The 13190-nt window shown below is 38.2% G+C and overlaps 1 protein-coding gene across 3 annotated transcripts in view; it reads left to right on the forward strand.

Annotated features, from left to right (window-relative positions):
- Nucleotides 1-13190, forward strand: part of CPNE4 (copine 4) — a 603237-nt gene that overhangs the window by 470568 nt on the left and 119479 nt on the right. For all 3 annotated transcript variants that reach the window (XM_045037596.1, XM_019810707.2, XM_003992123.5), the window contains 2 exons: nucleotides 3160-3234; nucleotides 12965-13048. In XM_045037596.1, coding sequence (XP_044893531.1) covers nucleotides 3160-3234; nucleotides 12965-13048 — 159 coding nt within the window. The remainder of the gene's footprint in view (nucleotides 1-3159; nucleotides 3235-12964; nucleotides 13049-13190) is intronic.

Consider the following 13190-nt stretch of genomic DNA (forward strand, 5'->3'; position numbering starts at 1 on the left):
ACCCATCTATATTCTGCCTACAAGAGATTTATTTCATACCTAAAGACACATACAGACTCAAAGTGAAAGGATGGAGAAACATTTATCATGTAAGTGGAAGTAAAATGAAAGCCAGGGTAGCAATACTTATATTGGACAAAATAGATTTTAAAATAAAGGCTGTAACAAGGGACAAAAAAGGACACTTTAGAGTCATAAACAGTACAATCCAACAATCATGTCCACTCTCACCACAGTTATTTAACATAGCACTGGAAGTCCTAGCCACAGCAGTCAGACAAGAGGAATGAATAAAAGGCATCCAAATTGGTAAGGAAGAAGTAAAACTTCCACTATTTGCAGATGACGTGATACTCTATAAAGAAAACCCTAAACACTCCACCAAAAAGCTACTAGAACTGATCAATGAATTTAGTAAGATTGCAGGATACAAAATTAATGTACAGAAATCCATGGCATTTTTATATACAGAAATAAAACAACAAAAAGAGAAATTAAGAAAGCAATCCTATTTAGTATTGCACCAAAGATAATCAAATACCTAGGAATAAACTTAGCTAAGGAGGTGAAAGACCTGTACTCTGAAAACTATGAAATATTGATGAAAGAAATTGAACATGACACAAACGAGTGGAAAGATACTCCAATGTCATGAATCAGAAGAATAAATATTGTTAAAATATCTATACTACCTAAAGCAATCAGCACATTCAATGCAATCCCATCAAAATACCAACATTTTTCACAGAACTAGAATCAACAATCCAAAAATTCATATGGAACCATGGAAGACCCCAAATAGCCAAAAAAAATCTTGAAAAAGAAAAACAAAGGTGGAGGTGTCACAATTCCAGATTTCAAGTTATACTACAAAGCTTTAGTAATCAAAACAGTATGGTATTGGCATGAAAATAGTCACATAGAGCAATGCAATAGAATAGAAAGACCAGAAATATACCCACGTTTATATGGTCAATTAATCTTTGACAAAGGAAGAAAGAATATGCAATGAGAAAAAAGATGGCCTCTTAGACAAATGGTGTTGGGGAAATTGGATGGCTACATACAAAAGAATGAAACTGAACCACTGGCTTACACCATACAGAAAAATAAATTCAAAACAGATTAAGGACCTAAATGTAAGACCTAAAACTAATAATCCTAAAAGAACATAGGCAGTAATTTCTCCAACATTGGACATAGCAACTTTTTTCTAGATATTTCTCCTGAGTCAAGGGAAACAAAAGCAAAAATAAACTATGGAGACTACATCAAAATAAAATGCTTCTACACAGCAAAGGAAATAATCAACAAAACTAAAAGACATTCTAATGAATGGGAGAAGATATTTGCAAATGACATTTCTGATAAAGGGTTAGTATCCAAAATATATAAAGAACTTATACAACTCAACACCCTAAAAACAAATAATCCAATTAAAAATAGGCAGAGTACATGAACAAACAGTTCTCCAGAGAGGACATACAAATGACCAACAGACACAAGAAAATATGCCCAATGTCACTCATCATCAGGGAAGTGCAAATCAAAACTACAATGAGATATCACCTCATACATGTCAGAATGGCTAAAATCAAAAGCACAAGAAACAAGTGTTGGTGAGGATGTGGAGAGAAGCCTCATGCATTGTTGGTGGGAGTGCAAGCTTGTGTAGCCACTGTAGAAGAGTATGGGGGTTCCTCAAAAAGTTAAAAATGGAACTACCCTATGATCCAGTAATTGCACTACTGGGTATTTACCCAAAGAATACAAAAACACTAATTTGAAGGGATACAAGCATCCCTATATTTATTGCTGCATTATTTACAATAGCCAAGATATGGAAACAGCTAAAGTATTCATCCATAGATGAATGGATAAAGAAGATGTGGTATCTATATATACAATGGAATATTATTCAGCCATAAAAAGAATGTAATCTTGCCATTGGCAAGAACATGGATGGAGCTAGAGAGTATAATGTTAAATGAAATAAGCCAATCAGAGAAAGGTAAATACCATATGATCTTACTTATATATGGAATTTAAGAAACAAAACAAGCAAAGGAAAAGATTTTTTTTGAAGGAGAGAGAGACAAAATAAGAAATAGATTCTTAACTATAGAGAACTGATGGTTACCAGAGGGGAGGTGGTGTGGGGATGGGTGAAATAGGTGAGGGGCATTAAAGAGCAGTTATCATGATGAACACCAAGTAATATATAGAACTGTTGTATCATTGTACTATACACCTGCAACTAATATAACATGTTATGTGAAACAGCTGGAATTTTTAAAAAATTAATAAAAAAATAATTACACATGGCTATCAGTTACTGTATTGGACAGTGCAGATTACAGAACATTTCTGTCATCACATAGTGTTCAATTGGGCAATACTGGAAGTATTTCTAAATAAAACCTTAAATTTTCAAAGTACTCTAGTATTTGAAACTTTGGCATCTTGTTTTAGAGCCCTTGAGAAAGGTAGAGAAAGTGTTCTAATCATTTAGTTGTGGGGACAAAAGAAAAAGAAAAGGTAGAATGACTTACCAAGAATCTGAATTGCTAGGGAGGTAAATTGCCAGGAGGCAAACCTCCTGAGTTCCTTTGAACATTCCTTTTTAACTTGAAAGTGACTGATTCCCTTTTCAAAAATTTTAAGCCATTTTTTAAGGGAAAAATTCAAAAGGATTCCCTGTGATTTAAGTTATGACCATTCTCACAAGCACTTACCTGAGTTTGTTGCTTGAATATTTTAAATGATACATTCATGTCAAAGTTTTTTTTTTTTTTAACTTCTTGGTTCAATTCCATACAAATGATTCAAAGGGCCTTTGAAGACCCCATTGTTGCTCTAAAAAGCCATGAATCCAAAGGCTCACTTGCAAAGCCCACAGTCCCAGAGAAGCTTTGGGATATTAAATCCAGGTATGAGATTTACCTTTGTTCTTTCCCAGGAGAACAACCCCTCATCTTGCCATCTTTACTTTAAGACATCTTAGAGATCTTTTTCCTTCACTCATCTCAAAAATATTTAATCTCCTTCTTAATTTTAAATATTTAAATACTTCTCTTAATCTGGGATCCTTGGAGTAGAACAATGGCTTCAACAGCCTCTGCAAAACACTTGAAAATATGTGAAAATTTTTTCCTTTAGGTGATTGCTGAAGAATTATCTGGCAATGATGACTACGTTGAACTTGCATTCAATGCACGGAAATTGGATGACAAGGTAAAGTGCTGGGTGTTAACCTAACTGAAGAAAGTAATAAGGCTAACATACAAAGTTTAATCAGATTTTCCCCTGAAGCTGTTTTCTCCCTTTCCCACATTATTAAACAGATCAAAGATTTCACAGAGGTCTGCAAAGTAAGACTTTTCCCAAATTTTAGAAGCAGTTCATGAGAAGTGGGAGGGACTATAATTAAAAGAAGACAATTTTGTTACACCTAGGCTTCATTTGTTCCCAAATGTCACAGGTCAACCACAGATAAATATGGTTTAAGCCCATTGTTAGGGACATTTCATAAGAAAAAAGAAGACATGAAAGGGAGGAAAAGTGACTTTCGTTAAGCACCTATGTTTTCCAAGAACAGGGTTAAGAGCTTTTTTTTTTTTTAAGTTTATTTATTTTGAGACAGAGAGAGAGTGCATGTGAGGGGTGGGGAGGGGCAGAGAGAGGGGGACTGAAAAAATCCCAAGCAGTCTCCATGCTGTCAGCACAGAGACTGACTTGGGGGTCCATCTCACAAACCGAGAGATCATGATCTGAGCTGAAATCAAGAGTCAGATGCTTAACCAACTGAGCCACCTAGGCACCCCTAGAGCTTTTCATGCATTATCAAATTTGATCATTCTTACAGCTCCCGTGTAACAGGCATTATTAACTTTTGCTTTGCAGATGAGGAAACAGATTCAAAGATGAAATAACTTAAGGTCATTCCATGTGTTAGTCCAGATAATCCAAGAAACAGACACCAAGACAGGCTTAAATACCCAAGGATTTTATTAGGAAAATGCTTGTGTAGGGAACATAGGGAGGAAGTTTGCAGACCGCAATGCAAGTCTTACCATAACTAAAGGAGAGAGGGAGAGAGGGAGAGAAGAGCAGGTGGCAGTGTCCTAGAATGCCATTCAGTCTAAGGAAGGGTCAGCAAAGCCATCAGGGAGTCCTGGGGCCAATATTGACCAGCAGAAAAGTTTCATGTCTCCCATGCCTGCCTTATTATCCCCTACACATGCAGGCACTGGCTGGGAGCAGCCCATGGGAAGCCTGGCCTTAGTGCAAGTGCAGAGATGTATTTCAGGGCACAGCGGCTGGGGCCCTTGGTCAGTTACATTCCCTGTAGTGGGAGGTCTGCAGAGCAGTTTTCTTGGCCAACATATCCTGCTAGTAAATTGTAAAACTGAGGATTCATTTCCATGTCAGTTACATGGGAGTCTGACTCCCGTCTGTGTTCTTTCTATTGTATCTCACAATTTTTACCCAATCATAAGCCATGTTAGTCTTGTATATACAGAAAAAGTTCCTTAGTTTCCACCCATCAAAAAGGGTGGGGGGGTGTCCTTTCCAACCTCACCATATTTTTATGATCTCCCTCCAACCGTATCTTTAAGTCAAAAAAACACATCACATTAATAAATGTATGCACAAAGGATTCCATTTTCCTAGAGCACAACTAGAGAACAGGGGATTTTTAGAAGTGGCACCACTTTTTCAAACACTTGCTTATAGGCATTAGGCTGAAAAAGGTAAACCAATGTCTCAAGCAATTCCTTAAAGTCTTAGGTAGCTTATATCCTGGCGTATCTCATTCACTTTCACCTATGAACAGTACTCAGCCCATTTATACGCTCATTAGCTCATTCTTGTATTTGTTCATTCTCCATTCATCATTCATTCACAAATCTTTGCTGCATGCTTGTTATGCATTAGATGGTGGGAAAAGACATTCTTTAAACCATTCTCATACCCACAACCTGGAATTCACTAAGTGAAACATAAATTTAAACAACAAATGGTATAAATAATACTATAGCCATGACAGGATGTGATAGGTGATGTATAATCAGAGTGTCTGGAGAAGGTTAATTCATTCTGCCTAGGGACATCAGAAAAGACTCTATACTTATGAATGGATGATATTTGGATGTCTTTAGTGTCCTGAGTAGATTGTGTGAAACTTTCGAGAACTGCTACTTTCTGCCATTAGCATGAACTGGGTGCTGGAAACTGCAGTGTGCATTGATGTCACTTGGACGTAAGCTTTTAATCTTCAGTTCCTAATGGCTATTATGCTCTTTCCTTTCCCATCATCTCCCCAGGTTTTGGAATAATTCACCAAATTTCTTTGTAGTATCTTTCCTGATGCCATTATAAGCCACTGGGTCAGTGTGTAGCAGTTTTAAGCTGCTCAGTTAATGGCTTATAATGGCTTCTTTCTACTTAATAGTCTCTTAAGCACCTCTAGTCCACTTTCTAACTGACTTATGTTATAGTGCAAGAGGACTTGGGGGTTTGTTAGTGGGCCCATTAGCTCTGAGGTGTTTGAACAGCTTCCCTTCATTTGAATGAGCACTGGCTCACAAAACTGAAAAAATCTCATGTAGCACTTAATTTGGTTCTAGGTGGCCATTCCCACCTTTGTCTGGGTTGATTATCTAAGGCCCTGGTCACCGCTGAGCTTCAGTGCCCCAGTGATGTAGACTCCAGATCCTTCAAATTATGGTGGTATCTAGCCCAGACTCCTTAGTAATCCAGAGAGGAGAAGGCTGAGGCCATTGCTCCTCTTTGGACTGGAAGGTGAATGGTCTTAGGTGGAAAAAGGGGAAAGATGTAGAATTAAGGAGCTCTAAGATGATACCATGAAGATCACCTCATGCAACCTCTTCAGGAAACCAAGGCTCAGCAAGGTCTGGTGACTTATCCAGATACTACTACTCCACTGGTTATGTATTGCTGCAAAGCAAACCACCTCAACACCTAGTGACTTAACTCTTCTATTACATGTTATGATTTTGAGGGTCAGAAATTCAGGCATGGTTCAATGGGGCAATTCTTCTGCTTCTTATGATGTTGACAGAAGCCATACAGCGATACTCAGCTAGGGGAGGAGCTTGTCTGGAGAGCTCAGTCTAGCTTTACTCACATGCCTGGCACATGGAATGGCTGAAAGGCTGGGTTCAGCTGGGTTGGTCAGCCAGCATGCCTACATAGTAGTCTTGGGTTAGGCACATTTCCCACATGGTGGCTGGCTCTTCCCAGAGAAAGCATCCCAGGAGAACAGAAAAGCTGAGTGGCATTTTTATGACTTAGCCTTGGAAGTCATGCAGCATCACGTCTGCTGCATTGTGTTAGTTCTATGTAGGTCATAAGGCCTGCCCAGAATCAAAGAGAGGGGAGTTAGACTGCACACTCTGATGGGGGAGTGGCAAAGTTGTACTGTAGAAAAGCATATGGACAGTGGATATGGTGGTAGCCATCTTTGGAAAATGTAATTTGCCACAGTATTTTTGTGATAGAATCAGATAATACAATTATTTCATGTCACAGCAAGAAAAATAGTTCCCAGAGTTTATCAGGGAGAAGCTCCTTCTTGCTTTTAGCATTACCTACATAACCTACATGTTAGCAGTTAAACTTATCTATTAATTGAGAAAATGTATCATGACTAAAAGCCACTAAGATAAATAAAGGTCTTAATTTTTTAATTGTGTTAATTAGTATCATGAGAGCAACTAATTTCTACATATACTTGAAAGTTTTCAGTATGAATATGTGGGGAAAATATGCTGTATCCAACTCAGACAATGTTTATAGGTCATCTGGATCCCCAGGTCCCTGTAATACTCTGGTAACCTTCTGATACCCAAATGCATCAGGTAGAAAGCCTCTGATCTAATGTCATTGTTCTCATCTGTAAAAGAGGAGATGTGAAATGACTTACCCAAGGCTATACACACACACACACACACACACACACACACACACACACACACACACAGAGTCACTGACAGAGAGGGATTCAATCAGGTTGCCTATCTAAAATCCAAATTTTTCTTCAGGACTTAGGGCAAATGAATATAAGTTGAATTGGTCTCTAGATGTGGAAAACTTGGTATTTCAGGGAAATAGAACCAGGGAGGAGGGAGGTGAAGGTATGCTGTAGGCAGCTGTCCTCAAAGTGTGGTTCAAGGTCCCAAGACTGTTTCAGGGGAATGCATGAGGTCAAAACTGTTTTCATAATAACACTAAGGTATTTTCATTTTTCACTCTCATTCATTCACATGTGTACAATGGTTTTTTGGAAGTGGCATGATGTCTAATATCACAACAGATTGAATGCAAAAACAGATATAAGAATCCTGTTGCCTTCTATTAAGCCATTAAGTCATTAAACTGATTTGCAAAAATGTAAAATAATGCCACTTTTCTGACTATTTTTTAAATTTGGAAAATGCAATTGTTTTCCACTAAAATGCTATTTTTGTTATGATGTACTGGGTCTATTTTTATTATTTTTAAAATGATGCAACAAATGAATATTTTTTAAATTTCAGTTTTAGTTTATAATAGGATAAATGCCAATAGATATAATCCACATAAACAAAAGCTCCTTGAGGTCCTCAATAATTTTTAAGAATGTAAAGGGGTTTTAAGACCAAAGAGTTTGAGAACTGCTATTGTAGGTATACCAGTGAGCACTAAGTACTTTGCAAATCACAATGACAGAGAAATTCCCCCTTTTCTTTTGATAGAAATAGTCACTTAACTTGCATTTCCAGCGAATCAGCAGCCATCTACCTAAGATCGAAATCCAGAGTCCTTGAAATCTGAGAGGTAGTCTTCAATGACAGCCACACATAAAATAGATTAGGTTTGCAAGAAATAACTTATTTATCTAACGTTAATGCAATTCACTTAATGGAGAGGTAGGTGTTCTAATTTCTAAAGTACATTTAGTACATTAGCAGCTAGTTGGCAATTAATCTAATAAGTAAGTAGAGATAAGAATGTAATCACTTCAGAACATTCAAGCCAACAAAGAGTATTCTTTCCCTTTTTCCTCAGAAAGTATTCATGTTGGTATGCTGGAACTAATTCTCTCACTACTGATCCCCACATCTGTAGCAGTACTCATTATAAACTCCATTTTTAGTGTTCCCGAGATGCTAGATTGATGGGTTGCTGAATAAATAAACACATATGTCTCTAAAGCAGAGGTTGGCAAACTTTTTCTATAAAGGACCAGATGATAAATATTTTAGACTTTGCAGGCCACATAGTCTCTGTCCCAACTACTCAGCTCTGCTTCTGAAGCATGGACACAGCCATAGACAATACGTAAATGAATATGTCAGCCTTCCAGTAAAACTTTATTTACAAAAACAAGCTGTGGGCCAGATTTAGGCCACACACCATAGTTTGCCAACCCCTGTTCTAAAGCAACATTAAATCCCTACCTCCTGAGCTGCGATTTTACTATGTTCAAGTATGCTGCCTGAAAACTAACCTAGCCTGAGTTGATGACAGCAAGTTATAATTAATGAGCATCTATTATATACCAAGTGTCAGGTATCTAACCTACATTATCTCCAAAACTCAAAAACATATTCCTAAAGATGGATGTTATTATTTACATTTTGCAGATGAAGCATAATAAGGTTAAATAGTTTGTCCAAAGTCACAGTGATAGAAAGCTATAGAGTTTGGGTATGGCCCCAAATCTTTCAGATACCCTTTTCTTATTCCAATATTCCATTTTCAAGATCGCTGTCATAGAAATGCACTGCTTCTTTTTCTATTCCAGACCTCAGTGGATTGCTTATTGCTTTCTTGCCTGACAAAATGTCTTTCATATTGGACCAAAAGGGCCGGGCGATATAGCCTCCAAGTTATTAAAAATTCTACCAGAGCAAAACCTCAGTAAAATGCCTATATCATTAACCTTGCTTGCACTGAGCTGTCCCAAGGGCCATCTTAATGCTGATGGTCAAGCAAAAAAAAAAAAAAAAAAAAAAAAAAAAAAGCCAAAAATTCCACATTGTGTCATGTAACCATACAATTAATCCCAGAGTTGTTGTTTTTAAGTTACAAATTTCTGAATGTACATTTACGATATTTTTGAGCTGCTTATGAATTGTTTTATTTCTAGGAATCAGAGGAGTCCTTAGTGGTAATCATCCCTGATAGTCATGTAGTCCTTTACAAAGTGTCCTCATACACTGTGTCTGTTATTGATAATAATTGTGGCAGCAACACTTTTTGAGTACTTATTGCTAGGTGCTGGACTCAACATATCACGTGGATCAGTGATTCCCACAGTGGTAGGAGGCAAAATGTGACATCCTTTCCATTTACCAACCAGAAAACTGGGACTTAAGGAAATTAAGTATCTTGCCCCAGATCATGGAGATTGTATAGAGTGGAGTCAGGATTTGAAAGCAGTACTCAAGATAGTGTGCCCGTAGTAGGTTCTCAATTACATGAAGGCATAGATGGCATCTGATCTTTCCTTCCTTGATTTATACTTTGTCCTGACAACATCTCTGTGCTAACCCTATAAATAGTATTTTATTTTATTTTTAAATGTTTATTTTTGTGAGAGAGAGAGAAAGAGCATGAGCCGGGGAGAGTCAGAGAGAGGGGGACAGAGGATCCAAAACGGACTCCATGCCGACAACAATAAGCCCAATGTGGGGCTGCACTCCTGAGTTTCGAGGTCCTGAGTCACACTGAAGTCCAACACTCAACTGACTGAGCCGGCCAAGTGCCCCACCCTAAATAGTGTTTTAAAGGAATGTAAAATAAAATAGAAAAACTGTTGTGATATACTACCAAGAGAAAAAAAGATGTTAAAGTGTATGTAAAGTATGATTACAAATATATTTTTAAAAGAAAGAAAAGAAAATTATGTCTAGATTCTAGAAAAATATTTACCAGAATGTTATTGATAGTTGTGGAATTATGGATATGAGTATTGGCTGCGTTTTTCCTTCTTTTTTTTCTTACTTTCTATTTTTAAATAAAAATAACACAAGTTTAAAATATCAATGAAAGAAAAAAGAAAAATGACTGATAAAATTCCTTCAGTGTGGTCAGCAATTTTTAAGTGCAATTCACCGGCATGTTCCCTAAGGGAGCAACAATCTATTTAAGGAAACAAAGCCGAAACTCCAAGAGAGGAATCCAAGGGCATCTAGGAACAAACTAATGTGGCTCACATCCATTATGAAAGGGAGGTAAGAGGGAGGTTCCAATTTCTTAAGATGAGTGTTAAAAATGAGTGGGGAGGGGAGAAATGTGAATGTCTTGAGTAAAAGGGGTAGAGATAGGAATTGACTACCAGTTTGGGAGGGAAAGGGGCCATTTTGGTGGACAGACACAGTTTGCAGGACAGATTTATTGGCAAAAACAGCCATTGTGGGTTCTTAACAAGATGAAGGTTGTGGTAATTTGGTACCTTCAAAAATAGAATAGGAAGGTGTACACCAGACTCCAACTGTTGTGGCTCATGGTGTTTAGTTTCAGGCTGGGGCAGGAAGACCACAGGGGGAAGATAAATAGTCCTATCTCCCATCTTTTCTCTTTCTAAGGGGTCCTACAAGGTTTCTAGTTTCTAGGCTGATATTGTTTATTATAGAGCCTGTCATATTGTTTTCCTGCTCAAGATCTGACATTGGCTCCCAACTGCTTCCCAAGGCAGATGCAGAGTCTTTGGATGAGCATTTAAGACCCTTCACCTCATGGAGCTGACTTTGTCAGCATTGCCTCAAACTCCTCTCCACATCCTTAGGCTGCAGTGGAATTAAGCTGCTTAGTGTGACTCTCTGTTCACTCTTTCATACCTTCAATCATTCTGTTCCATCCCTAGAAATAACTTCCTCACAACCACATTTCCCAATGAAAATCCATCAGCTCCCTCTTACCGCCAAACCAGATGGTACTTTGAAGGGTTGAAACCAAGTTTTATCCTTCCTTGTATATTAACATCAAGCACAAAGACTCTATGATCAGTATATTTCCTGAGAATATTTTGTTGAGCTGAAGACTAGGATGGCTTTAGGCTTCATTCTGTTTTGCTGCAGTCTAGAATTCGGTGGGGGTTGGGGGGTGGGGGGATCACTTGAGGAAATACATAATAAGAGTGTAGTGACTAAGGCTGTTGCTCAGATAGCCTCCTATTCTATACCAGTTGTTCATATCATTCATTCATTTATTTGTGTATTCATTCATACATTCCATAAACACTATGTATCACTAAAGTGTAGACATTGTAAAATATGAGGAAATTGTAGAGATATAAAAGAAAATCAGATATAATTCCTCCTTTCTGAACATTCATAATATATTGGGGTAGAAACTAAGTGTACAGGAAGGATATGGCTATATCTACTTCTAGTAATGAAGTACCTGCTTGTTTTACATTATTCTCCCAATGAAAATGGCTAGAAACACTGGATAAGAACCAAGAGACATCTGTTTGAAGGCCCTAAGGCTGTCCGGTTTTGAGGGGCCAAAAATGGAAAGAGAAATCCACTGAGGTGATTCAGACATTCTATCCAGGTTTTCCACTCAAGGCAGTTCCTCAAGCCTGATTAATAAAACACCATGGGTAGAGATGCTAAGAAGCCTAGCAGAAAATAGATAGTGAGAAATAAGAAAGTAAGCAGAGGGGCACCTGGGTGGCGCAGTCGGTTAAGCGTACGACTTCAGCCAGGTCACGATCTCGCGGTCTGTGAGTTCGAGCCCCGCGTCAGGCTCTGGGCTGATGGCTCAGAGCCTGGAGCCTGCTTCGGATTCTGTCTCCTTCTCTCTCTGCCCCTCCCCCATTCATGCTCTGTCTCTCTCTGTCTCAAAAATAAATAAATGTTAAAAAAAAAAATTAAAAAAAAAAAAAGAAAGTAAGCAGAGGTCTTTGTAATCTCGTGGGCCTGGAGAAGCAAAACTGAAGTTCAGGGGTACTAAGAGAGCTAGGGCCCAAGATTCAGAGATGCTTCAGAGAAACAGTCTGAATGTCTTATTCTCCCAAGACAACCACTAATTAGCAAAGCAGCATAAAGAGAAACTGAACAAAAAACTAGAGCCAAGAGACTATGGAGATAAACAGAGCCTTGGAGAGTCTCACAAAAATTAGCACTGAGGGCTTGTCAAGGAACACCAGCCCTTATAAACACAAAACCTTTCAGTTGGAGCCCTTTAAGGACTATTTTCAAAGAATAAGTGAATCAAAAATATATTGCACCTATAAAGATTTTTGAAGAAACTTACCTCTAAATAGCTCAACCTTAATTGGAGTCAGGTGACTGCCCCCATTCTAACTGCTTGCCAGACTCTTGCTAAAGACTCATCTACGGGCACCTGGGTGGCTCAGTCGGTTAAGCTTCTGACCTCAGCTCAGGTCACCATCTTGCCGTTCATGAGTTCGTGCCCCATGTCGGGCTCTGTGCTGACAGCTCAGAGCCTGGAGTCTGCTTCAGATTCTGTGTTTCTCTCTCTCTCTCTGTCCCTCTCCCGCTCTGTCTCTCTCTCTCTGGCTCAAAAATAAATAAAACATTAAAAAAAAGACTCATCTGAGTCTTTATGATCTTTATTTACACAGTATCTGCTACACAAGAGGCAGAACCAAGAAACAGATAATAAAAATAGATCCAAAGGTGATCTAAATATCATAATCATCAGACATAGGCTTTAACAGTGACTCTAATTAATATGTTTAAGAAAACAGAACGTTGCTTTTCAAAAAACTGGCATTTGAATTGATCTTTGAAGAATACTTCGGATTTCAATTAACCAAGATTGTACTTCTCCAAGGACTTGGAGTCAGATGCAAGTCATTCTAGCCAAGGGTGGATCACAGAGATGAAGAACAAAGCAGGGAAGGGTCAAATCCAGCAGTATTTGATCCAGGGAAGGACCAAATGTGTGTAGGTGGGGAATAACTAATTTTTGTCTATTTCAGGATTTCTTCAGTAAATCTGACCCATTTCTGGAAATTTTTCGTATGAATGATGATGCAACCCAGCAGCTTGTACACCGAACTGAGGTGAGAAGACTTATATTCAGCTGTGCCATCTCAGCTCCTAAGATGATAAATTGACCTGTTTTGAGAAACCCCTTATGTTTCTTAATGTCTATAGTTGTGCACTCAGACCTGGAGCCTTCACTGTCCTTAAGAGGACTCTCTG

This window comes from Felis catus, chromosome C2, assembly GCF_018350175.1.
Source record: "Felis catus isolate Fca126 chromosome C2, F.catus_Fca126_mat1.0, whole genome shotgun sequence".
Lineage (NCBI taxonomy): Eukaryota > Metazoa > Chordata > Mammalia > Carnivora > Felidae > Felis > Felis catus.